Source organism: Bubalus bubalis, chromosome 17 (genome assembly GCF_019923935.1).
Source record: "Bubalus bubalis isolate 160015118507 breed Murrah chromosome 17, NDDB_SH_1, whole genome shotgun sequence".
NCBI classification, from domain to species: Eukaryota; Metazoa; Chordata; class Mammalia; order Artiodactyla; family Bovidae; genus Bubalus; species Bubalus bubalis.
Window position 1 is genome coordinate 21,625,328 of NC_059173.1, and position 27,020 is coordinate 21,652,347.

A 27,020-nucleotide genomic window follows, 5' to 3' on the forward strand; every position below is an offset into this window, starting at 1 on the left:
GTGTTCTAAGATGTGCGGTGCCTTCCTCCCCAACCCGGGGCGGATGTGTCTTGTACCAGCTCTGTGTCTCCTGCTTCCCAGGGAAAGTCAACACTGACCTCTGCCCAAGGCCTGGCTGTTACTGACGTCACCGTGGGCAGGCTGGGGTGGCCTGGCCTGAAACGTTCATGATCGCCACAGCCTGCCTGCTACCTCCTCCAAACAGAGAGTTTGCCTGCCACCAATGCTATCTTCTCCCAGCCCCTGTTTGCCTGCCACCAACGGTATCCACAGGCCTGCTTTTGGTCATTCTAGGACCTGAGCTGATGGAGCACCCAAAAATCTCAGACATTGCCTGTCACCAGAGAGTATACAACCTCAGAGAGGTTAAGTGACCTCTCTTAGAGAAAAGGGAGATTCTCACCCCTGCAATTAAATGCTGCAGCCCAAGAAGTGATACAGCGATACTCTGCCCTCATCTCATCGGCCAGAGTGATCCCAACCAACCACGTGGGGTTGGAAATATTTTCCACCCAAATGCCCAGAAGGTGAAAGTTAAAAAGATCTGGTGTACAGACCACTAATGGCTACCACAGTCGTATTTTTGTTATCTCCATTTTTATAGATGAGGCTATCAAGGCTCAGAGAAGTTAAGTGACTTGCCTGAGATCACAAAGCTAAGAAATAGCAGATCTGGGATTTACACCCAGTTCTGTCTAACTCTGGAAACTAGTATCTCAGCCATTACCACTTATAAACCCTGAAGTATGACCTGTTCAACCATAAATTTGTACCTAAGACAAACACATTCTGGGAGTTCCCTGATGGCCTACTGGTAAGGATTCCAGGCTTTCACTCCCATGGGCCTGGATTCAATCCCTGGTTGGGGAACTAAGATCGTATAAGCTACTTGGTGTGGCCAAAAATAAAAGTTAAAAAAAAAAAATATTCAGGGAATTAGGCTGATAAAAGACATCTTTCTGAGGGGCTTCCCTGGCGGTTCACACAGTAAAGAATCCACCTGCAATGCAGGTGACCAGGTTTGATCCCTGGGTCAGGAAAATCCCTTGGAGAAGGAAATGGCAGCCCACTCCAGTATTCTTGCCTGGAGAATCCCATGGACAGAGGATCCTGGTGGGCTACAGTCCATGGAGTCGCAAAGAGTTGGACACGACTGAGTGATATATCACGTACACGCAAGACACCTCTCTACACACCTCCAGAAAGGGGCATATCACCACAGCCACTTATACTTAAATTACACAAATAACAAGCAAAGGCAAATACTGGGCAAAAACAAATAGACCAAGTCCTATTCAAGACATGTTTGCTTCGGCCCACACAGTATTTTATTTGATTGGAATATGTTGCCAATAATTAAAAATCAGGAGATTTCACTTTTTAAAAAATTCTCTTGAAACTTAAAAAAAAAAAAACAAGAACAACACTGAAAGACCTGGCAACAAGAGCCTGCATTCCCATCAGATCAGGCAGTCATCAGCGTGACTGAAGACAAAGCCAGGTTCTCAGATGACAGAGAGGCAGCCTGGACTGGAGTCTGCAAGGCAAGGTGTCAAATAACCCAGAACCCCAGACACAAAATGACGCTCTCTTTAACTACACGTGTAACAGCCTCACTTTCACACTTTAACATAATTTCATCAAAGTCTTAGCAATAACGGTGTCATCTGTGTACCTTTAAAAAGTGTTGAGAAGGTGTCACTTTGGAAATGCATATACCCACTAGCTCTCTTGTTAAGTTTTGGGCAGATAAAACCTTCTCCCACTAGCTACTGTACCACTTAGAGACCAAACACCAGGCCTTCTGGGCATATTGACATTGCTGCCTGGTTCTGTGGGCATTTTAGTCAGGGCTATGGTTTTTCCTGTGGTCATGTATGGATGTGAGAGTTGGACTGTGAAGACGGCTGAGCGCCGAAGAATTGATGCTTTTGAACTGTGGTGTTGGAGAAGACTCTTGAGAGTCCCTTGGACTGCAAGGAGATCCAACCAGTCCATTCTGAAGGAGATCAGCCCTGGGATTTCTTTGGAAGGACTGATGCTAAAGCTGAAACTCCAGTACTTTGGCCACCTCATGCGAAGAGCTGACTCATTGGAAAAGACTCTGATGCTGGGAGGGATTGGGGGCAGGAGGAGAAGGGGACGACAGAGGATGAGATGGCTGGATGGCATCACCGACTCGATGGACGTGAGCCTGAGTGAACTCCGGGAGTTGGTGATGGACAGGGAGGCCTGGCGTGCTGCGATTCATGGGGTCGCAAAGAGTCAGACATGACTGAGCAACTGAACTGAACTGAACTTTACTGAACTGGTGGCTCAGACAGTAAAGAATCTGCCTGCGACACAGGAGACCTGGGTTTGGTCCCTAGGTTGGGAAGATCCCCTGGAGAAGGGAACAACTATCCACTCCAGTAGTCTTGCCTTGAGAATTCCATGGACAGAAGAGTCTGACAGGCTACAGTCCACAGGGTCCCAAAGAGTCAGACACGACTGAATGACTAACACTTCCACTGATCTACACATACCATTTTAAGAAGCTAGTTTTACACAGTAGATATCCATCCAGCGATTCACCTGGGAGAACGCCCTCGCCATGTGCGACAGCAACACCTGCTGGGGATGTATGGTTTCACAGCTCACCTCTACTAGACCTTACAGATACTTAGGTAAACTGCATTCTGAATGCTTGATCCAAGAGTACTTTGTGACCCGTTTGACAGTCTTTTCAGGACTTCCCTGGAGGTCTAGTGGTTAAGATGTGCTTCTACTGCAGGGGGCAAGGGTTCAATCTCTGATCAGGGCACTAAGATCCTGTATGGCATGTAGCGCAGCCAAAGAAAGAAAGGAAAGTCCTCCGTGTGATCATCATGAGGACCTATGAAATCAATGCAACAGGAATTGGAGTGTCTTTTGGAGAGAGGAGAGCAGGGGCACCAAGGGGTCAAAGTGACTTGCCTGCAGAATACAGCATGTCAGGGCCTCTTTGCAAACAGCTCTGGCTTCCAAACCCCACTGGCTGCCTAATCTCTAGGTCTGATATCATGGAAGAAACCATGTCCTTCCCCCAAACAGTTGCAGCTGCCACAGCCAGAGACCACAGGGGCTGGGTCACCACCCTGTGACCAGAGACTCTTCGTGTCTCCTCTGGGAGTTCCTGTCCCCTAAAATGGAAGAAATTCCCGCAGCCCAGGGAAGAGCAGATGGGGTGGGCTGTGGGCACAGATGGAAGATCCCAGAGACCAGAACCACGTTCCACACTTCTGAGAGCCTGCCATAGGCTGGACCACCACAAGGATGCTTTCCACACCACATTGTTCCAGCCCATCTGCTGAGAAGTCTTCCCCGGAGGAATGGAAGTCCCATTTCATCATGGAAGTTGAGGGGGCGGATGAGAGTCAGTGTGCAGAAATGTGCATCGTGACTGATGTTGCTCAAACATCTGTCACTTAAAGTTGAAAACAAATATCTCCATCTCAAAGGACCCCCTTCGTCTTCAGCTGAGGCCCTCTGGATGTTGTCAAGTTTACTGCGGCTCAGGCCTCATGGCAAAAGTGCCTGTGAGATCTGGGAACATTCACGACTCCAGACTCCAAGACACGGCCACTTGGCCTTCACCCTCTGGGGAGGCGTGCCAGGCCTGGAACCCTCAGAAGCTGGCACCCGAGCCCTGGGAGAGAACAGTCTGAGAAACAGCCCCCACCGAAGCAGTGGCCCTTAGCCCTCCCTCTGGCAAAAGTCCTGGGCGGCTTCCTCCAGTCTCCTCTGCCCTCCCTTTGCAGTCTTGTTGTGGGTGTGAGAGAGCCAAGCACTATTTTTAGCAATGTTTATTCTTACTCTTCTCCTTCCCTCCCGTTCTCGACCTCTCTGGAACGAGCCTAGATGTTCCCCCGCTAAGGGCTTTTCTGGCATCGCAGGGCACGTGCTGGTGTGCGGGACCTCTTTCTGGATGGAGCTGGGATTGAGTTGGGAGTAAGCAAAATTTTCAATCTCAGATGCTCCAGAATCAGGACCCGTCTGTATATTTGCTTGAAAATGACGTTCCTCAAAGCTGGTTTCCCCAGCATGATTTCCAGAAAGGATACAAGACAGCAGGAGTCTCTGGACTTCCCTGATGGTCCAATGGTTAAGACTACACACTTCCAATGTAGGGGACCCAGGTTCAATCCCTGCTCAGGGAAGTTCCACATGTCACACAGTGCAACCGAAAAAATAAATAAAATAAAAATAAAGATGCATATACCTTTAAAAGGGGCTTCCCTGGTGGCTCAGACGGTAAAGAATCTGCCCACAATGTTGGACACCTGGAGTCAATCAGTGGGTCAGGAAGATCCTCTGGAGAAGGGAATGGCTACCCACTTCAGTATTCTTGCCTGGAGGATTCCATGGACAGAGGAGCCTGGTGGGCTACAGTCCCTGGGGTCGCAAAGAGTGGGACCCAACTGAGCAACTGACACTTTCAATTTACTTTCATACTTTTAAAGGTGGGGCGTGGGGGGCAGTATTTTCCTGGTGGTCCAGTGATTAAGAGTCTGATCTTCCAATGCAGGGTTCCCAGGTTTGATCCCTGCTCAGAGAACTAAGATCCTGCATGCCACATGGTACCACCAAAAATATATATGTATATATATATTTTTTAATTAAAAAAGAGAGAGTAGGAGTCTCTGACAAACAACAGTCATGAGTCCTGGTTAACTGGACCACGAGGAGATGCGCTGGGTGACAGATGAGCACGCATGCCCTGGACCCAGCTGCTGAGGCTAAAATCTGGACTCGGACACTTAGCAGCCATAAGACCTTGGGTGTTTACTTGCCCTCTCTGCACCTGTCTCATCTGTAAAAAGATGGTGATGATAAGAACGTTCACCTGGGTTATGAGGGAAATGAGACGCCCTCGTACAAAGAGTTTAAAGCACTGCATGGCACATAGGAAGCATTCGGTTCATGTTAGCAGCAACCTGTTTCAGGAGAGGAAACCAGTCCACCAGAGCCCGGCTCTGGGCCTGGAGTCCCCAGCATCTGCGATTTGGGTCAGGCTCAGGCCCATCTCTGGGGGCGGGGTGGGGGGGGTGGTCAGCCATGAGGCCTGGAGCCACCAGGAGCCACTCTCCAGACCAGGTTGAAGGCACTGTCCTGGAACCCGGGCCACCCAGATTGAAAGAATCATAGTTATTACCCGTCAGCCACTCCGGCCCTCTGTGGACATTGCTAATTAATAACTTTACAGACCCTGTAACTTCACAGGAGAATACTGCAGAGCATTTTTTATGTGTAGAAACTTAATATATACAATGGAGAAACACAAGGAGAACAGGTTATGCAGCGCTGATCTGTCGATCTTTCTTCCTTTTTTTTTTTTTTTTTTTTTTTTCCACTCTTGAATGAAAAAAAGCAAAAACAAAAACAGACGTGGCTCAGGCCCCTCTCACTGCCAGAAAGGCCCAAGTTGAGCCCAGGTCTTTGAACACATAACCAGGAGCTGCCCTTCAGAGGGCGGGCCCACGGCGCCCCCTGGTGGCCAACGTCTGCACTTCCAGCATCTGGCGGGGCCCTGGGCGGGCTCTGGGGCTTCAACACAAGGTGGGGATGGGAGAGAGAAGGGAGGGATGCAGAGCAAGGCAGCTGGGCGTGCGCGGGCTCTGCACTCTGCCCTCCCTCAATCACATCTCTTACGTTCACCACTCCCCCATCATTCGTTCATTTATTCCACAAAGCCTTTGCGCACCCACTTTCCTGCCAGGCACTGTGCCAGCCTCCAGGGATACAGCTGGTACCCCCTACAGACCAAGTACATGCCCTCAGGAGCTTAGAGTCTAAGGAGGGAGGCAGAGCGTGATCAAATGCTTACATGCACAAAAAAAGATCAAACTGCAAAGGGCAAGACCTTGAGAGTGAAGAGCCAAAGGCAGACGGCCTCCCCTCAAGGGATCACCCAGGAAGCAAAAAAGACGAAGTAAGGAATGTGTTTCAGTTTCCCCACTGGTAAATCGGCCTGATTCCCCTGCCCCGGCCACTCCACGAGCGCTCTGAGTGTTCCATGGCAAGGGCAGGGGGGGAAGGGAGGTTTTATAAACTGTAGCATGCCTCCTGCCACCTGTCTCTTCACCCGCCTGTGCCCCCACCGTAATTCCCCACACAGCCAATCAGCGATCACCTTGCTGCCCAGCTTAAAACGCTCCAATGACTCCCACTATACTTAAAATCCAAACTCCAGGGCCCTGCCAGATTTAGCCCCTGCCCAGTTAGTTCTAACCTCCTCTGCCTCTGTGTTGGGTACACTCCAGCCACTCCCCACTCATTTCCTGTCTGCATGGGGCTACCTCAGGACCTTTGCACGTGCAGACCTTCTCGGTTCTTAAAGGGCTCTTTTCCTTCAAATCCTTTGGGAAACAGCATAAATCGCCCTTCTCAGAGCACATCTAAGTATTACCCTTCTCATCTAAGTAGCACTCCTGCCCCCCCCCCCACACACACACACAACAAACACTTCCTCTCGTCATGTCACCTGTTCTACTTCTTTCCTGGCACCTGTCACTTCTGGTGTTATCTTACTCACTTGCTTGTTCACTATCGCCCCCACTAGAATATAAACCCACAGGGCAGGGACCTCTCCTGCTTTGTCCACCACCATACACACACACACACACACACACACACATATAAAGTTTGTGATTGGCCTGGGTCTTCCTTGCTGGCTTTCTCTGGTTGCAGGTGAGCAGGGCTTCTCTTTGCAGAGCACAGGCTCTAGGGTGCAGGGACTCAGTAGTTGTGGTGCGTGTGCTTAGTTGCCACACAGCAGGTGGAATCTTCCCGACCAGGTGTCACACCTGTGTCCCCTGCATTGGCAAGTGGATTCTTATCTATTTACCACTAGGGAAGCCCCCAACCGCTGTGTTTCTGAGGCAGATAGCACTGGTACTCTCACAGATCCAAACAGATCCCTTTTGACTGTTTCTGTGTTCCCCCTAGCTTCTGGGTACTTTCCCCCCAAAGCCCAGTGCCTGCTGGTCTTCCTTGAAAAACTACCCTTTCTGGTTGCTGGAGCCCAGTTTGCCGTCCTGGGACACCCCTTGGCCAGGAGTCTCTGTGTCAGCATCTCCAAGCAAGACAACTCCCAATGTGTGTACTCAAGCATCTGACACACAGTTGGCACCCAGAAAATATTAGCTGAATGAATGTATGCATCTACACAGCGCTTTGAGAGAGACTCCTTCTCAGTGCCCACCCAGTGCTCTGCACACAGTAGGTATCTAATAAATGCTTGCTGGAGGCTCAGTAGCTGAGATCTTTCACAATAGTCCTGGACCCTGTATGTTCACACATTCATTTCTATTCCACCTTCATAAAGCTTCTCAGGAATTCATAGAGCAACAATCTTCACTCCCAAGGGCAGGAAACTCAAGGTTCAGAGAGGTTACAGTTCTCCAAGGCTGCCCAGCAACGGGTACAACTGGACTCATGTGCAGGTGACCTGCCTCCAAGATCAGAGCCCTTTCCTCTTCATGTTAAGGAAGCATGAATATCCCATGAACCTAGTTTTATTTTAGGAGTCTCACTCTTGCTCAGAGGAACCTTGGAGGTCAAGACCCCTTTGAAAATCTGAAGAATTTTAAGGAATCGCTTCCCAGAAAATATGGTTTTTCCAGTTGTCTTGTATGGGTGTGAGAGTTGGACCATAAAGAAGGCTCAGTGAAGAAGAATTGATGCTTTTGAACTGTGGTGTTGGAGAAGACTCTTGAGAGTCCCTTGGACTACAAGGAGATCCAACCAGTCAATCCTAAAGGAAATCAACCCTGAATATTCATTGGAAGGACTGATGCTGAAGCTGAAACTCCAATACTTTGACCACCTGATGCAAAGAACTGACTCACTGGAAAAGACCCTGATGCTGGAAAAGATTGAAGGCAGGAGGAGAAGGGGATGACAGAGGATGAGATGGTTGGATGGCATCACCGACTCCATGGACATGAGTTTGAGCAAGCTCCAGGAGCTGGTGATGGACAGGGATGCCTGGCATGCTGCAGACCATGGAGTCCCAGAGTCGGACACGACTAGGCAACTGAAACTGAGGCATAAAATGAAATTTCTGGAGGTTGCAAGTTCCTTAAGCCAGACTGTGACCCCTGCATTTCTCCCCTTTCAATGTAAGGAATTTAAGAGGTGATCTCAGCACCTCTGAGAATGAGGACCTCTGAGAACGAGAACCCAGACCTCCTAACAACCTGTGTGCGCAGCTCGCCCTCCAGTGGCCAAACCTGTAATTGCCCAAAAGCCCAGCATCGCAGCCTGAAAAGGGGAAGGATTTTCCAATCAGCCGGCGAGAAGGGGATTGACCCTCCAAATGGGGAAAAACCGAGTAAGGATTTAAACAAAAGACGAGTGTGGTGATAGTTTACATTTCAGGAGGGCCTCTCAGGGCCTTGCTTGAGGAACGGACCACACAGGACAAGCGTGGGACCCAGATGGACCAGGCTGCCAGAGCCTCCTCCAGGCGAGAGACCCCAGGGGCCCTGGAACTGGAGGGTTGAACGCAGGGTCCCCAGCCCTGAACCCACAAATCGGGTCCACCCATTTTTTTGAGCTCTGCACTGACTTTGCCAAGCAGGTATTCTTCTTCTTCTTCTTCTTTTAAATACTAGGAAAACCACCCTAATAGCTTCATTCTCAGTGTGTAGCAAACACTCCATAAATATTGGTTGAAAGAGTGACCATCTGAATGAGCAAAGGAATACATGGGAATGTGAGTAACCATCTTGGTTAAAACTAGTTTCTGGTGAGGTGGCAGGACTTACATTACAGGCTCTCGGGGTTTAGGGACTCCAGTAACTGGGGTTGGGACTTCCAGTATTCTAGAACATTCTAGTATCTTCTAAGGTACAGACACAGCAACTCAGGAATCCCACGCAGGGGGTTAAGGGGGGAGCTGAGTGAGCAGAAGAGATCAGGGAGGCTTCCTGGAAGAGGGGACATGGCTGGAATTGAGTCTTTGATGATGGCCAGGACTGAGCCAGACACTTACTCCTCAGGCAGAGTGAGTGGTAAGAGGAGGAAGTGGAGGACACAATAAGGCACAGTATAGAGTTCCTGAATTAGGCAGGTCTGGTGGTACCCGGATGAACACCTTTAAGCTTTAATAATTAAGTATTTTTAAATATTTTTTTCCTTTTTGATTGTGGTACCATTGATGTACAATATTATGTAAGCTTTAGGTGTACAACACAGTGGTTCACAACTTTTAAAGGTTATATTCCATTTATAGTTATCAAATATTGGCTATATATACAGTATATCGTTGCAGCTAGTTTTTTTTTTACACATAATAGTTTGTACCTCCTAGTTCCCTAACCCTATCATGCCCCTCTCCCCCTTCCCTTTCCCCACTGGTAACCACTGGCTTGTTCTCCACATCTAAGAGTCTGTTTCTTTTTTGTTATATTCACTACTTTGCTTTATTTTTTTAGATTCCACACAGTTACGTCTTTGTTGGTGGCTCAGAAAGTGAAGAGTCGGCCTGCAATGCAGGGGACCCGGGTTCGATCCCTGGGTCAGAAGCTCCCCTGGAGAAGGGAATGGCAACCCAACTCCAGTACTCTTGCCTGGAGAATTCCACAGACGAGGAGCCTGGCAGGCTAAGGTCCATGGGGTCGCAAAGGGTTGGACACGACTAAGCTACTATCAACAACAGCAGCAAGAAAAATTTAACTTGCCCCTGGACCCACAAGTTCAGATAAAACTGTTTTTAAAAGAACAAATTTTTTTAAAGAAAATTTGTCAAAAAAGTGGATCAAATTGAAGAAAAATATTGTTAGCCAAGTCACATCGTAGGCGGGGTTGCAGTGTAAAGTGAGAGGGTAAGAATAAAGCCTGAGTCAAAGGTACTCCAAGAACGCCCGAGGCCCTGGCCGTGTTAAAGCCTGAAGCCGTGTCTCTTAAGGTGGCCTCGAAGCCCATCCTTCCTCTGTGAGGCCAGAGGGCAATTCCTCTCTTAACCCTCGGTGAAGTCAGTGGCTGGGTTTAAGGACCAAGCTTGTACCAAAAAAACAAATTAGCTTGAACTTTACCAAGATATTCGGAAGCAAGATGTTCACATAATGATATGCCTGGAGGCTTAATTCACCTCTTCTATCCTGTGATCACTTGGGGACACACACACACACACACACACACACACACACACGGCAGAATGGTTTGTGGAGACTGTCTCTTTTTTCCTTCATGAGCACGCAGGGCTGAATGCAAAAGTTGCAAGTGTCTGTGATGAGGCTTGGACACGGGGAAGTCAGCAGTCTTCTCAGTGGTCCTCAAACTCAAGCTGAGGAACACTCGTCACCTGTGAGCCTCCCCAGAAGCAGGCAGCAAGCTCTCTTCCCTGGTTCGCTTCACAAGCCCCTCACTCTGAAGCAGGCAGGTGCAGCCCTTCCCGGCCCTTCAGCCCCCACCAGAGGGACACTCTCAAATACTGGTTTCGAGAACTGATCTGAAAGACTGTGTAACCCTTTTGCAAGTCGGTGGTTTCCACTTTGTAGCCTTCTACGAATGTGAAGAAAGGTCAGATGGAGGGGTCAGTTGATAGATCAGTAAAAATACTTTTTTGATGATAGATCACCATCCTATTTTTGCCCATTACTCAGCAGTCTAAAAATTGAGTGAAGGACCTCCTGTATAGCATGAGGAACTCTGCTCAATACTCTTAATGATCTACATGGAAAAATAATTTGGGAAAAAAAAATGCATGTATGTGTGTGTAACTGAATCACTGTGCTGTACACCTGAAACTAACACAGCATTGCTAATCAACTGTGCTCCAATCTAAAATAAAAATACCCTCATCTTTTAAAAATAAAAAAATGTAAATAAAAGAATCGAGTGACTCTGCTATCAGAATATTCCTTCTACTTCCAGCTATTTATTCATGTAAACAAGGCTTCTCTGCACTTATGCAAAACAAGAATAGGATTGATGACAAAATTGGTCCCATTCTGGCAGTCGCAGTCATTCATGGATACATAAATTAGCTGAGACTGAAGAGGAAACCACCATCTCATTAGCAAATGTACTTCCATGCAAATAAAAATCACAAAAAAATGTGATACCACTACAAATGATAATGATTTTTAAAAAACCTGGAAGTACCAAGGTATACCTAGATGGTGGGAATGTAGAGCGGCGCAGCTACTGTGAAAAAGGTTAAACACAAACTTATGTGTTATCATGTGACCTAGCACTCTCACGCCAATGTATTTTCCTTAAGAGAAATGAAAATCGGGAATTCCCGGGTGGTCCAGTAGTTAGGACTCTGTGCTTCCCCAGCCGTGGGCCCCGGTTCAATCCCTGGTTGGGGAACTAAGATCACAAGAGCAAAAAAAAAAAGAAGAAGGAAAAGAAAAAATATATGTTCACACAAAAACCTGTATTTGCATGTTTGTAGCAGCTTTCTATGCATAATCACCAAAAACAGGACATATGTGAAATGTCCTTCAACTCACCAATGGTTGGAAACCTGTGGTACATACCTATGAGGGAATTCTACTCAAAAATCAAAAGGTGGGTCAAAAGGCGGGGTGGGGATAATGGTTCACATGGATGCTATTCTTTCTTAAGGGGAACTGAATTCATATAAAATGTTAAATATACACAAGTTGGAATTCTTAAAACAGTGGAAAGGCAGGCCTGCAGCCCAGTCTGAGAGACACTCATGGCAGTAACCAGAAATGAGATACTGGCTACAAAAGAGCCCGGGGCTTCCCAGACGGCACTAGTGGTAAAGAACCCGCCTGCCAAAGCAGGGGATGCAAGACACGCAGGTTCGATCCCTGGGTCGGGAAGACCTCCTGGAGGAGGAGGTGGCAAGCCGCTCCAGTATTCTTGCCTGGGAAGCCCCATGGGCCAGAGGAGCCTGGCAGGCCACAGTCCATAGGATCGCACAGAGTCAGACACAACTGAAGTGACTTAGCACACGAGAAGAGCCTAGAACTTCCAAAGGAACCGCACCCCCTCCCCAACCCAGCCTCCCATAAACAGGCTGTTACAGACTCAGGCAATCACTTTTTAAAAAGGTTTATTACTTCAATTGTGAATTATTTTTAAAAGATGATATTCAGTTTTTCTTCCAGTAGAAAAGAGACAGAGGCTTGTCCCAGAGACCAGGAGTCCCAGACGGACGGGTCTCCTGACCAGACACCCAGGCTGATGTCCCGGACGGAGCCTCTCTACCTCTGCCCTGGCACCTGGTAGCTGCAGACCTTGGTGGGGGGCAGCTCAGGGCACAGCCTCCTGCCACCCCAGCCAGGAAGTGACCAGCTCAGTATACAGGATGATGTCAGTTTAGGCTGGAGGGAAGGGACCCGCACACCCAAACCCATGATCCTGCAGGGGGTTTAGGATGCATCTCCGTTTCTGAGGCCCAGATGGCTGTCCAGTGGCTACAGCTTTGGTCCGGGCTGGGTGCTGAACCACAAAACCTTGCCCACCAGTTTCGGGCACAAGAAGTCAGCACTCCTAGGCTGGATTTGGGGACAGTGGCGGCCTCTCAGGGCAAATGCCCTGTCCTGCCTGGACCAGCCACCAGGAAGGGGCTGCAGTGTTTCACAGATGGAGCGGGCCGCTGGGGAGAGGTGACGTGAGTCACTAAGAGCCTGGGCTAGGGGACCCCGTGCCCATAGCACCTACGGTCAGGCCTGTGGATTACTTGGAGAGAAGTTTCCAGAATAGTCCTTGTTGACCAGTCTTTCCCCCAAGTCTCTCAGCAGCGGCTCCATCCCTGAGTATCTGCACACACCTGTGCACACGTGTGGACACGTGCCAGGGGCATGCGTGTGTGTGTGTGTGTGTGTGCATGCGTGCAATGTGCAGGAGGTGGGGGGCTCAGACTTTGGGACTGGTGGGCTGTCCACTGAGCGAGTCCTGAAGAAGCGGGGTGTAGGGGCTGGGAAGCTGGTCTGGCTGAGTGGCCAGACAGGGCTGGCTGATGGCATCTTTGGAACCCTGTGGAGAAAAGGCAGGGCACGCTGCATCACTAAGGCCGGCCACCAAGCCCCGCCCATGCCAAGCCCCGCCCACAACCCACCCCGCCCCTTCACATCCTCCACCAGAATGGAAATCCCCCTGGGAGTCCCCATCAGCAGCCCCCACCAATCAAGCCTGAGATGAGAAAAGACTGGAGTGACCTACAGACTCCTGGGCAGCAACTGCAAGGGTCTCCCCATCTCATGAAACACCATCCCGCCCTGCTCTCACCCCATTTTAGAGATGGGGAAACAGGTCCAAAGGGACTCGCCTAATACAGAGAGAAGGGCAGAGCAAGGTATTCAGGGCTTATATAAGCCATACTGTCGACACAGGAAAATTGGAAACCGCCTAAACGTCCACTGATATCATAATGCATCGAAAACATAGAGTCGCAAAGTGGTAGTCAACCTACACAGCTGTCACAGACAGAAAATCAAGAAAGGGAAAGCCAGCTGCAGAGTGATTCACATAGCATGTCCTCCAGAGATGATGTTTCAAAAACTGATCTGTTGTTCATGGATACAGATTTAGAAGGGGAAAACAGGCACAAACCAAATTCCTAGAAATGACTGTCTTGGGATAGGGGGAGGGGCTGTGGGGCTTGGTGGGGTGGGGGCAAAGGGCACACAGTGAAATGGAGAACTAGGACAAGATGTGAACAATTAATGCTGCTGAGTCTGGGTGAGAGGGAACTCAGTGTCGTTCATCTAGCTTTACTTTTTTTTTTTTAATTTCACAATTTAAGGAAATTTCATGAAATTAAAGAGACATGGATGGACCTAGAGCTGGTTATACAGAGTGAAGTAAGTCAGAGAGAGAAAAACAAATATTGTATATGAACGCATGTATGTAGAATCTAGAAAAAAAATGGAACAGACGAACGTATTTGCAGGGCAAGAATAGAGAAGCAGATGCAGGGAGCAGACATGCGGACCCAGGGGAAGGGGAGGGCGGGCCGAGCTGGGAGATCAGGAGCTGGGAGATCAGGACCGACGTGGGCACTGCCATATGTAAAACAGATAGCCAGTGGGAAGCTGCTGCATAACACAGAGAGCTCAGTTGGGGGCTCTGTGCTGACCTAGACAGGTGAGATGGGGGTGTGGGAGGGAGGCTCAGGAGGGAGGGGATATATGCACGCATATAGATGAGTCACTTGGTTGTATAGCAGATACTGGCACAACACAGTAAAGCAATCATACTCCAACAAAAAAAAATTAAAGGTAAGCTGTGATAATAAAAACTGGGGTAACTTTTCATCCCCCTAAGCCTTCTATCTTCATTCCCCTTGAAGAATGGAGAGAGATGCCTTCTTGCCCAGCAGCTGTGGCTGGAAAACCCCCAAAACCCCTGCCCGCTTGGACCTTGCTCACAAAGCCCAGAGGTCTGCTTCACTGCGGGGTGGGGAAAAATCAAACTCCACTCTGGGCAGGACCAAGTGGAAGGTGAAACTCCCGGCTCCTCTCCTGTGGGACTGACCTCAGGCTCCCCAGACTGAGCCACATTCCAGCCAGGAGCAAGGAGGGGAGGTGGTGGGAGTGCGGTGTCAGAACAAGACCAGTGCCCCCTGCTGACCCACACTCCCACATACAGGCAGCATGCGACAGTCGGGGTGGTGGGTGGGGGGCAGATTCTCAGCAATGTGGATCCAAAGAAGTAAGACTGGAGACAGCCTTGCTCAAAAGTGATCAGTTCTAATGAGGTGGATGAAACTGGAGCCTATTATACAGAGTGAAGTCAGTCAGAAAGAAAAGCACTAATACAGTATATTAACCCATATATATGGAATTTAGAAAGATGGTAATGATGACCCTATATGCAAGACAGCAAAAGAGACACAGATGTAAAGAACAGACTGTTGGACTCTGTGGGAGAAGGCGAGGGTGGGATGATTTGAGAGAATAGCATTGAAACATGTATATTATCATATGTGAAACAGATCGCCAGTCCAGGTTCAATGCATGAGGCAGGGTGCTCGGGGCTGGTGCACTGGGATGACCCTGAGAGATGGGATGGGGAGGGAGGTGGGAGGGAGGGTCAGGATGGGGAACACATGTACACCTATGGTTGATTCATGTGAATGTATGGCAAAACCCACCACAACATTGTAAAGTAATTAGCCTCCAATTAATTTTTTTTAAAAAAGTGAAAAGGGGAAACTGCTTTTTCAAGAAAGACACATGTAACAAACCCTCAAGGAACCAGAACCTGAGACAGATTCCTCCTCCTCCTCCTGTTCCCTAACACTGTCTTTTAACTGAGGAATGAGGACTTGGAAATAATGAGACTCATGAGAAGGTAAGAAAGATCCAGGAACATGCCCTGCAGGGCTGCCTAGTACAGTCGTCCAGGTTGATCACTGCACAAAGGCACTCAGCCAAGGGGGCTATACATGGGTTGTATTCTGTGTTCTAAACCTTCAGTCCTAAAGCAAGCCATGTCTGCACAGAGGGGCTGTCTTTTTCTTACTCACATAAAGACATCTTTCTGGGCTAGCAGTTAAGGCCACCCCATGCCCAAGTGCAAGGCAAGGTGTGGGATCTCCCCCAGGTGTTCCAAACAGGTTAGAGGCTTCCCTGAAGAGATTCTAGGTCTTCTGGACCACTGGCAACTTCTCAGGTGCCTGCCTGGCCCCCTAAAACAGCACGAACAGGACACTGCCTTCCCCAAGCACACACGACTGGGGATAGGGGTCTCATCTGGGCTTAGCCTTCCAGAAGGCAAGGCAATAGAAACTCTAATCAAAAACTTCTCTGGGACTTCCCTGGTGGTCTATAAGACCACGCTGCCAATGTAGGGGGCGCAGGTTTGATTCCTGGTCAGGGAACTAAGATCCCACATGCTGTGTGGTATGGGCAAAAGATTAAAAAAAAAAAAGCCTTCTCTGATAACTTGAAGCTTGAATTCTGTTGGTAAAGTCAAGAGGAGACTCCAATGTTTGGTGTGGATTTTTTTTGGAGGGGGCAGGGAGCGGTGAGCAGGATATCCTGGCTGCGTCCAGGGAGGCACAGCCACAGGGCTGAGACCTCACAATCACCAGCTCTATCTGTGCTAAAAGCCAATAACCCCCTTCTAGGAAGACCTCACCCTTACACCCCCAGAACACCAAACAAGTTTCTGCAGAAGGGAATTTTGCCTGGAAGGGGGAGGGGTATCCAAGGGGCCAAACTACCTAAGAAGGCGTCCCAGAGGAATTCTGGGAGAGAGGAAGGAAAGCGGGGTACCCATCTCTGGCTAAGATGTCCTGCTCCCACGCTCAGAAGGACACCCCCTTAACACTCAGCCCTGACGTGGTCGGGCTCTCTTATCCCCAGATCGGCAGGAGGAGCCCCCCAGAGTCTGGCTGGGGACACAGCTGTCCCTCCCTTCTGCTCCTCGCAGGGACTGGCAGCGCCTGCCAGCAAACACACCCACGCCAGCACTTGGCGTGTTCCGTTTTCTCTCCTCCTCCAACCCTGGCAGTCGAAGCAAACTGGAGCAGCCAACTGGCCCCAAAGAGAAGGGCTGTCGACTCGTCCTCAGGCTTAGCTCTCAAGAAAGCTATTTAAACCCGAGCAGGCACAGCCCCAGAAGCTGGCGAGGGCGGCACATTTTTCAGAAACCAAAATAACAGCTATGATCAGAGGCACAACCATTGTGCGACTGACTCACTGCTGCCCAAACCCCAACAGTAGGGCTCAGAGCTCTGCCTGTCACCTCCCCTGGCTGGACTTCGCTCTCCTAAGACCTCAGACCTAAAGGAACACAGCCCAGAGGAAGGTGAACCCACAAGGCACCAGCCTACTTCTCCTGCAAGTAGGTTGTCAGATACAGGGGAGGGCAGCTCATTAAACGTGAATTTCAGGTAACCAACGAACAGGTTTTCAGTATAAGCGTGTCCCAACAATTGCATGAGACACACTTAGGCAAAAAATCATTCACTGTTTTCCTAAAATTCACATTTAACTGAGCATCTCTTTGCTGCTGTTATTTCTTGGGAGTTTTTTTGGTTTGTTTTTGCTCAATCTGGCAATCCTACCTTCAGACTGAGTTCTGGATATATAGTGGGTGCCCAGGTGATGCTTAAATTGTTTCTTTCTTGGTCAGTCATCCCAGATTCACTTAAACCAATCTATATCAGGGACTTCCCTGGCAGTCCAGTGGCTAAGACTCCACGCTTCCAATACAGGGACGTGGGTTTGATTTCTGGTTGGGGAACTAAGATCCTACGCTCCACAGGGTGCAGCCAAAAATAAATAAATAGACCAATCTACTCATAATCCCCTTGGTGTGTGTGCGCTCAGTCGTGTCCAACTCTTTGCGGCCCTATGGACGGTAGCCCACCAGGCTCCTCTGTCCATGGGATTTCCCAGGCAAGAATGCTGGAGCAGGATGCCACTTCCTTCTTCAGGGGATCTTCCCAAACCAGGGATCAAACCCACGTCTCCTGCACTGGCAGGCGGATTCTTTACCACTGAGTCACCAGGGGATTAAAATAACACATTCCCGGGGCCTGTCCATGATTCTATTTTAGGAGGTTTAGAAGAATGTCCTCAGATCTTCATTTTTAGCAGACTTCCCCAGAAGAGTCAATTGCACCGGAAGTCTGAGAAGCAGGTGACCTAAACCTCGATCCTGCCTTTTTAAGACAAACTTGAAAATAAGACACCAGCCCCACTAGTCGCCCTCCTCCCCTACCACACCTGGGATCACTCAGAATGTAAGAAGACAGCAAAGTACACATTTTCAATCTGTAGACAGGTGAAGTGCAGGCTGAAGAGATGGATAAGATCCAAAGCCTTTAAAGGTGCCAGAGTTCTACTCACTACGGGAGGAGGCGGGGGGTGGGGGGGCATTACCTGGTACCCACCTACAGTCTTGCTTCTTGCAGTACAGTCCCCTTGGGAGCTGATGTCATCAGGAATTCAGAATAGGCCTGAACGGCCTCCTTATCCTTTGAGCCCTTTTTAAAACTAATCCAAAATAAATAGCATTTCTCCTAGAAGATAACCAAGCTAATTTATAGTTGCCATCGCAGCTGAACACACACGGGTTTTATAGGTTTCTTCAATTTGCAGGGTTCTTCAAAAAGCAGAGGGTGGGGTATAGAACTTTCACGTCCAACCACCATTAATGATTGCAGTTGGGAGATTTGGGAAGTGATAGTGCCCTTCACCCAAGACACATACACCAGCATCTTCAGGAAACACATTTGGTCAGATGGGCAAACTAAAAAGGGTCTTTCAGCCTGAGAATTTAGGCCAAGTTGAGCCTAGTCTCGGCCTAGTCTCAGAGAGGTGAGCAAGTGGCATGTGGAGAATTTCATGCTGTACTGACTGAGCTAGCAGGTGGCATTTTAAATAGACCAGAACCAGAGGTGTTTCTATTTAAAATAATTTTTTTTTCAAGAATGACTTGAACAAAAAAAATGTCTTTGAAGAGAAATTAAAGTATGTTGAGTTTAACGACGTGCCCTTCTTTTTTTTTTTTTCCCCAGGGGAAATATATAAAAACACAAAAGGCCTAACCCTTGCTAAACCAAAAAATACACGTGTTTGTCATTCAGCTGGGTCCAGCTCTTTTGCGACCTCATAGACTGTAGCCTGACAGGCTCCTCTGTCCAAAACACACAATGGGATAAATTTCATTGATTGGGCCTCCAGTATAACCTGCGGGGAGGGAGCCTCACCATCATTAATAGAAACGATGAATAATCTTATGGGACTTGGGGGACAAGGATTGGGGGTGAAGCAGGGAAGTGTTCACATCCTGCATCCTCAGTCTCCTCCCCCTTCCCCTTCCAATGGACCATTAGGAGAGAGACAGAGGGGACAGAGGGCGGGGGCTGTTTGGCCCCGTCCCTCACCAGCTGCTTCCCCTGGACCCGCCCACCTCACCCCCACCCCCCCGCCTGTGTGGCTGTGTATGTCTTCACTTCTGGAAACGCACGGTGATGCTGGGCCTGGGGAGTCATCCACAGACTGGGGGCTAGGGCCTCTGGTCCCCTCTGTCCTCCAGCATAATTCATTCCAAACACCATTGGGAGTTCCCTTCTGCTCTGGCTGGGACAGTGACAGAGGACAGGGTCCCCAACGTTCATCGGGGGCTCAAGACACCAGAGGCCCTGGTACTCTCACATCAGTGCAAACCTTTTCCCCCGAAGGATGGGGAATTTGGAAGAGAAATGGTGATAAAGGTCTGAAAGCCCAGGTTAAGAGCCTGGAAAGGTTTAATATCGCCCCAGCTATCAACAAGCAAGCAAGCATGCAATCTGCCTCCGAGAAAAAGGCAAAAGAGAAAAGGCTGTTTACCAAAGCTAAAGCAAGAAAGCGGGTGTTGCAGGTGGCCCGAGGGGGCAGCAGGGAAGCTGGGCAACCCCCCTCCAAGGCCCAGGCCTGGGGCTCCAGGAAAACTTGGAGTGGGGGGGCCCCACAGGAGGGTTTCTGGTTCATGGATTCAATATGGCCTTGCAAGACTCTGCCACTGAGTGGTGTCTGCTGTCTACCAGCTAGCGACTCACCCAAGTCCTCTGCCCTGGGGACCCTTGTCACCATGTGACAGTAACCTGCCTAAAGCCCCCTGGTCTCCAGACCTCACATCCTATTCAGGTCTGCACCCCCCAAACTGTGCAGTGTCCCCTCAAAATAAGCTGTGAAAGTGTCAGTTAATGCCATGAACAAATTACTGAATGATGCCAAATCAGGAAGGGGTTTTCCTTGGGACTTCCATGGCAGTCCAGAGGTTAAGACTATGTGCTTCCACTGCAGGGGGCAGAGGTTCAATCCCTGGTTGGGGAACTAAGAGCCTGCATGCCCTGCTGCAAGGCAGAGGGAAAAAAAGACCAAGGAAGAAAGAAAAAAAAAAAAAGGAAGTGGGTATTTGTTGTCCCCTGATCTTCTTCCAGACTTTGAATGGCAGATGCCCCAGGACTGGTTCTTCAGGGCTCTTGTTCCTGAATACTTGCTCCCATTCTGGTCCAAGCCAGAGTATCCTAGCTCACCGGGGCCTCCTCACTGGTCCCCCTGCTTCTGCTCTCTCATTGGAAGGCCTATTAATAGTTGCCACATGTCAACCGACCCAGTCACTCCTCTCCTTAAACCCATTATTGACCAGAGACGTATCAACATGTTTTTAGAGAGTGAATTAACATGTTTAAAAAAAAAAACAAAACACGTTAATACAATTAACATCACCATGCGAAGTTGTTAGAGCTTAAAATTGATTAAGGGCTCATTATACAACTTATGATTGTCATTATCACTCGAGGTTTGCTTCATTAAGGTTTTTGTTCCAATCCTGTTTATATTATAAACATAAAATTTTCCCCAAAATGACACATTGTGAAATTTTGAGTGAAGAATAATTTTTTGGTGAATTTTAGGCAGATACTTTCTCTGACTGTCTGCACAACATATATACTAGTGTCTCAGAAGACAGAACATAGTTCTGATTCAGACAATGTGAATATTAGACCAACAAAGAGACAAAAAACCTTAGTGATTGATTTTGATGCAGAAAGTGAAAACAGAACTCACGATGCTAGAGAATGCTCCCTTGTTTCTACAGAGGAGTGGGTTGAAGACAACATTTCATGAAAATGAGAAGACTGTACAGGTGTGTCAGGGGTAACTACTGATTGCAATAACCTACACACAGTCAAATAACAGAATTAATTTTTGGCTGGCCAAAATAAAAATCGCCGGCTACAGGCATTTGTTTCTGCAAAAATTCCCCAGTCAATAATGAGTTAAAAGCTTCCAGTCATCCCTTGGAATCAGTTCCAAGCCGCTCACCCCGAGTTACAGGGCCAGGCATGACCTACCTCTGCCTCTGAGATACCACCTCCCCTGCTGCCCCTACAGCCAATCTAGTGCGGCAGGATCCTCCAATACAGCCCCACCCATTCCTGCCTCAGGGCCTTTGCACTGGCCATTCCTCCACCTGCAGCAGTCTTTCCATGACTCTGTGCTGAGCATTCACATCTAAGCCTAAATTCAACCTCTTCAGAGAAACCTCTTCTGACATTATTGCTATCATTGTCCCCAACCTCCCTGGATACTGTGGCGCCCAGTCTAGCAGCCAAATGTGGCTGTGGAGGCTTTGAAATGGGGTGAGTCCCATTCAAGATCTGCTCTAAGTGTCAAATACACACGGATTCCAAAGACTTCACTCAAAAACATAATGCAAAAGTACTTAATTTTGTTATATTGATTGCAGATTGAAATGGTAATCTTTTGGATATATCCAGGTTAAATAAAAGATATGATTGAAATTAATTCCCTTTTACCTAACGTGGTTATTAGAACATTTAAATTTAAAATCACATGTGTGGCTCGTGTGGTATCTGTCCTGGACAGCACTGCCCTGAGCCCATCACATTCTCTATCATCTTTATCATTGGTGAAATCACCTCTTCTGTTTAGTTACTTGACTCCCACCTGTCTTTCCAACTAGAATGCTGGTCCCCGCATACCCATCAACAGGAACTGTCTTGTTCACTGTTGTATGCGCTGTACCTGCCAGAACCTGGCAGCCAGCAGCTGCTGACTAGATGAACAAACCATTTGAGTACCAGGTCTCATGATCCAAAACCACTGCAGTCCCTCCAAAGTTGGGCCCCCCAGCCTCCCAGAACAGGCAGAGAAGTGGTAACAGAAGATGCAGGAAAGGCAAGGATGCAGTGATGGATGGCTCCCCAGCCCAAGTAGAGACCTAGGACTGCTGCTCGAAATGGGTGCAGGCTGAGGGTGCAGGCTGTGTCCATGGGCACAGCAGGAAGGGACAGTTGGGGAATCTGATTTAAGCCCCTACTTCCCCCAAGCAGGCAAGCAAGGGACCACTCAGCCCAGGCCATGCTCTGACCACTACTTACTTGGCTCCGGATTTGGTAGATGATGGGGATGAGCAGTAGGACGCAGCCCAGGGCAAGGAGCACATACTGGGCATAGTGCAGCACTTTGGGCATCAACACCAGCTGGATATAGAACGTCTCAAGAGTCTCACCCTCCATTGCTCCACTCTGGGGAAGAAGGACAAACAGATGGACTAGGGCCACATGCTATGAGCCAAGGGTGCACATGCCACTCTATCTCTTCCCCATTCCAAGTCCACTGGCCAAAGCATGCCATTAGGCCAGCCTCTATGTCCTCCAGGGCCACACAACAGGACTACATTTCCCAGACTCCCTTGCAGCTAGGCAGGCCCATGTGACTTCTTCTGGCCAATGGGATGTGGGCACAAGGATGTTAGTTTACACGCCTGGCTCCCATGTGATTCTTTCCATCTCTTTGCCAATTTACTGAAAGGAAATGGATTCTGAGGATCTCCGAAAGGTCAGGACCAAACGATGGAAGGAGCCCAGATGTCCCCAAATGTCTGCATGGAGCAGAGCTCCACCTCCCCCCTCCATCAGACTGTGATGTGAGCAGGAAGCGAATTTGACATTTGGAGGCTGTCTGTTCCGGCTGTTAGCTCACCCTGAATTAAAATGAACTAAGCCAGAAGGAATCTTGAAAAGCTGGGAGAAGAGGAAGTTCAATAAAAAGCCGACACACTGAAAATGAACTTCCCTTCATCTTTGGAGAAGTGGTCACATGCATTAGCAAAATTATTTTATACCCTGACCAGGGACTTTACAATCTCAGGCAGCTTCATCTTCCTCATCTCAAGTGAGCCTTTCAGTCCAGTGGCATAATTGACATAAGGTGCTTGGAGAGGGTGAAATTTCCAATAGACTGTTCTGCATCACAGAGTCCAGAGTCCAGCCACCCAGCCCTGCGTCCCCACGACACAAAGCCTCTTGCCTCAAATGCCCACATCAGCTCCTCACTGAGGCATCAGACACCATGACCACAGGTATCTGATACCCAGGGAGAGGGAGGCAGCCTTACCTCTTCGAACCACATTAGCGGCAGGACCACTGGCTGGATGTTCCCAGTTTGTCTGGAAATAAGGGAGATCAAGCAAGTGAGAAGTTTTGTCAGGGTGCCTCAGGTCAGACAGCCCTGGACCTGTTATTCTACAACGACTAGATCGGCATGGTCTTGAGGAATGGGTATCTCCTGATGGGAAGCAACCTGACAATCCGACAATATCTTTTTAAATGAAAACTTCATGTCTTCTATGTGATGGGTGCTGCCAGGGACCTAGCTGATGTGTATTTCTTCCTCTTTGAAACAGAATGCCAGTTTTATGCAGGATGGCAATGTACCCAGCTAACAAACAACGTGGTTTATGCTTTCCTTCAGGGAGTCTGGAATCTGGGTGCATACCAGGCAGAAAGTGCCGACGTGACCAGCCCCCAGTAAACATCCCCTGGGAAGTTTCTACTGGGCATCCCTGGTAGGGGACACTTCACACATATCACAGCTCATCACTGGGAGGAGGAAACATGTCCTGTGTGACTCCCCTAAGAGAGGGCTCTAGAAGCCTCTGTCTGGTTCCCCCAGACTTCACCCTGTGAGCCTGTCCCCTTTGCTGGTTATGTTTTGAATATTTTCTATATAATAAATCACAGCTGAGTCTTCCCAGGGAATCATCGAACCTGAGAGTGGTCCTGGGAACCCCCGACACAGTCAGTTACCAACAAGCTGTGTGACCTCGGGCATGCCCCTTACCCTCTCTGTGCTTCCTCTGAAAAATGGGGATTATAATGAATTCCCCACAGGGCTCTAGTGAGGACTGAATGTGGATACATGAAAAACACCCAGCGTATAGAAAGTGTTCAGTGTTTATTACTGTTGTCTAGTTGTTAAATGGCTTTCCAGGTGGGTGGTTCCACGGTAAAGAATTTGCCTGCCAGTACAGGAGACTCGGGAGACACAGGTTTAACCCTTGGGTTGGGAAGATCCCCTGGAAGAGGAAATGGCAATACATTCCAGTACTCTTGCCTGGAAAACTGCATGGACAGAGGAACCTGGAGGATTACAGTCCACAGTGTTCTAAAGAGTCAGATATGACCTAGCGACTGAGCATACAGCTGTTAAATGCCAGGAAACAACAGAACAAACAAATATTCCGTAACTTCACCTTTCTGAGTCTGCTTAGAGAAGGCACAGCTGGAGGGGAGATGGAACCCACTAGGGGGACAGGCACTAGAGTCGGCACAAAAGGCCCAAATCCTCAATCACAGTTCTCAAAGATCACTTATTAAGTAGAGTGCTGGGTAGTGAAATGAATTTACACAGTATCACCTACAGAGGAGACAGACATGGAAAACATTCTAGAAATACAAGGGGGGTCCACCTTCACTTTGGCCTCTTTAATTTGAGTTTCTAAGAACTGATGTCAATTAAATGCACAGACCCTGCAACCCTCGTGCCTCTATCTTGTGACCAAACAGCACAGAAGTTCCTCGGAGAAGTCACAGCTAGATGGCTCTGTTTCTGGAACAGCTGTGTTTCTAGACTTTTCCCACACTGGTTCCTCAACAGCCCTCAGGGATGTTGATAAACACCATCTTTGAGACCACCACCCCAGCCCACAGCAGCTCTGAACAGCTGGGGACACAGAGTCCCAGAGAGATCAAAGTAGCAGTGTGTGGCCACCAACAGGCAGAATCCAGCCACCCAGAGAGACTGACCACTGGCTTGGGCAACATTTGTCAGGAATAATCAGAATGAACTCCCAACAGGTGAAACTGAGGTGTTAAAATCCAGATTCTGAAACCTGAATTTGCAAATGCATCGGATGTGGCCACACTGAGCCCGAGGCCCCTGGTGCTCTACAGAGACTGGCCCTTGGCCCGTCCCCACCAAGCCTGTCCAGCTCCTCTGTCCTAGTCACCTGCCCGCCCTGAGTATGAAGTTAGCAGACCAGGCATTGAGTAATGGGGAGCCCTCCGGAACTCCAGCCTGAGCAGCAGATGCCTAAGGCCCACGTGGGGCTGTCTCACCAGCCACAAACACTTCAGGAACAAACTCTCTGAGCAGACTCAAAAGGTAAAGATGGAAAGCTTGGACTTCCTGGCGGTCCAGTGGTTAAGAATCCACCGGCCAAAGCAGGGGACACAGGTTCAATCCCTGGTGGGGAACATGACACTTGCTGTCGAGCAACTAAGCCAGGACACCACAACTACCGAGTCTGCCCTCTAGAGCCCGAACTCTACAACAAGCTAAGCGACTGCAACGAGAAGCCCGTGCACCTCAACGAGACAGCAACGAAGACTTAGCAAAGCCAAAAAATTAAAAACTAATTAATTGAATTAAAAAAAAAAAAAAAAGCCAGCAGAGGAGTGCAGATGAGCTATACGAATGATCCCCAGTGCACTCAAAGTGTTATTATTCTTTCCAGCTGAAAGACATCTCACAAAGCCAAACAGATGCTCACATTCCTGCAGCCCAGGAATCTTTCTGAAGGATTTTTTTTTTTTTAATGGAACTATTTCAAACACACTAAGTACAGACCCTGACAGAACAACCAATCAGCATGCTCCCTCACCCGGCTCTATCCTGAATGAGTGAGTGAAAGTTGCTCAGTTGTGTCCAACTCTTTGCCATCCCATGGACTGTAGCCCGCCAGGCTTTCTGTCCATGGAATTCTCCAGGCCAGAATACTGGAGTGAGTTGCCATTTCCTACTCCAGGAGATCTTCCTAACCCAGGGATCGAACCCGGGTCTCCAGCATTGCAGGCAAGATTCATTCCCATCTGAGCCACCAGCTCTGTGCTATAGTGATGTTATAGCAAGAGTTGGCGAGGACGTGGAGATGCTGGCACCCTCCCACGCTGCTGGTGGGAGTGTGAAATAGTGCAGCCGTGCTGGATAACAGTCTGACGGTTCCTCAAACGGTTAAACATAGGGCCACCAGAGGACCCAGCAATTCTGCTGTAAGATATCTATCTACCCAAGAGAAATGAAAACATACATCCACATACTCAGGCATAAATATTCAGAGCAGGACTTCTCTGGTGGTCCAGTGGTTAAGAATCCGCCTGCCAATGCTGGGGACCCAGGTCCCATCCCTGGTCCAGGAAGACTTCACGTGCCAAGGGGCAACTAAGCTGGTACACCCCAACTACTGAGCCTGTGAGCCTAGAGCCTGTCCTCCACAACAAGAGAAGCTAGTGCAACGATAAGTCCATGCAACGCTACTAGAGAGTAGCCCCTGCCCGCTGCAACCAGAGAAAGCCTGAGCACAGTAACAAAGACGTAGCCCAGTCAAAAACGAAAGATACAAACTTTTTTAAAGATTTAGAGCAGCATTATTCATAACGGCCAAAGAGTAGAAACAGCCCAAATGTCCATCAGTTGATGAATAAAAACACGGTCTTGCCAGGCAATGGCATATTATTCAGCAATAAGATGGACTGAAGTGCTGAGACCTGCTACAACATGGATGAGCCCTGAGAACCCCAGGCTAAGTGAAAGAAGCCAGTCAGATACAACTCTGTTCACGTAAGATGGCCCAAATGGGTAAATCCAGAGAAACGGCAAGTAAATTAAGGGTTGCCTGAGGCTGAGGGAAGTGGGAAGTGACAGCTAACGGTGCAGGGTTTCTTCTGTGGGTTGATGGAAAAGTTTCAAAATGGACTGTGGTGATGTTGCCCAACTCTGTGAATATCCTACTGCACTGTACGTTCTTAAAGGGTGAGTTTTGTACCGTGTGAATTAAATCTTGATGAAGCTGTTACTGGAAAAACAAAAAAACAGAAAAAGAAAACCTGTGCTTAAAAAATTTCTCCTGTCTACCATATGATCCAGCAAGCCCACTCTTGGGCATATACCCAGAGAAAACCGTAATTCAAAAAGATACACGCACCCCAGTGCTCACTGCAGCCAAGACACAGAAGCAACCCAAATGTTCGTCAATAGAAGAATGGATAAAGAAGATGTGCTGTGTGTGTGTGTGTGTGTGTATATATATATATATTGGAATATTACTCAGTCGTAAAAAGGAATGAAATTGTGCCGTTTGCAGAGACACGGATGGGCCTAGAGACAGTCACACAGAATGAAATAAGAAAGAGAAACACAAATGTTGTATATTAACACGTATATATGGAATCTAAAAAGATGGGACAGATGAATCTATTTGAAAAG

General features: G+C 48.5%; 1 protein-coding gene and 1 non-coding gene across 4 annotated transcripts in view; one reads left to right on the top strand and one right to left on the bottom strand.

Annotated features, from left to right (window-relative positions):
• Positions 1-4,105: 4,105 nt before the first annotated feature.
• Positions 4,106-4,178, top strand: TRNAG-UCC. Its single transcript has one exon. It is a non-coding gene; the product is annotated as a tRNA-Gly (tRNA).
• Positions 4,179-12,038: 7,860 nt separating this feature from the next.
• SCARB1 (scavenger receptor class B member 1) overlaps positions 12,039-27,020 on the bottom strand; it is a 93,331-nt gene continuing 78,349 nt past the window's right edge. For 2 of the 3 annotated variants that reach the window (XM_006049997.4, XM_044930289.2), the window contains exons 10-13: positions 22,872-22,923; positions 21,854-22,000; positions 17,852-17,980; positions 12,039-12,981 (exon numbers count right to left, since the gene is read on the bottom strand). In XM_006049997.4, the coding sequence (XP_006050059.2) occupies positions 17,852-17,980; positions 21,854-22,000; positions 22,872-22,923 (328 nt within the window). In that variant the 3' untranslated portion in view covers positions 12,039-12,981. The remainder of the gene's footprint in view (positions 12,982-17,851; positions 17,981-21,853; positions 22,001-22,871; positions 22,924-27,020) is intronic. The other variant, XM_006049998.4, reaches the window with a different exon arrangement.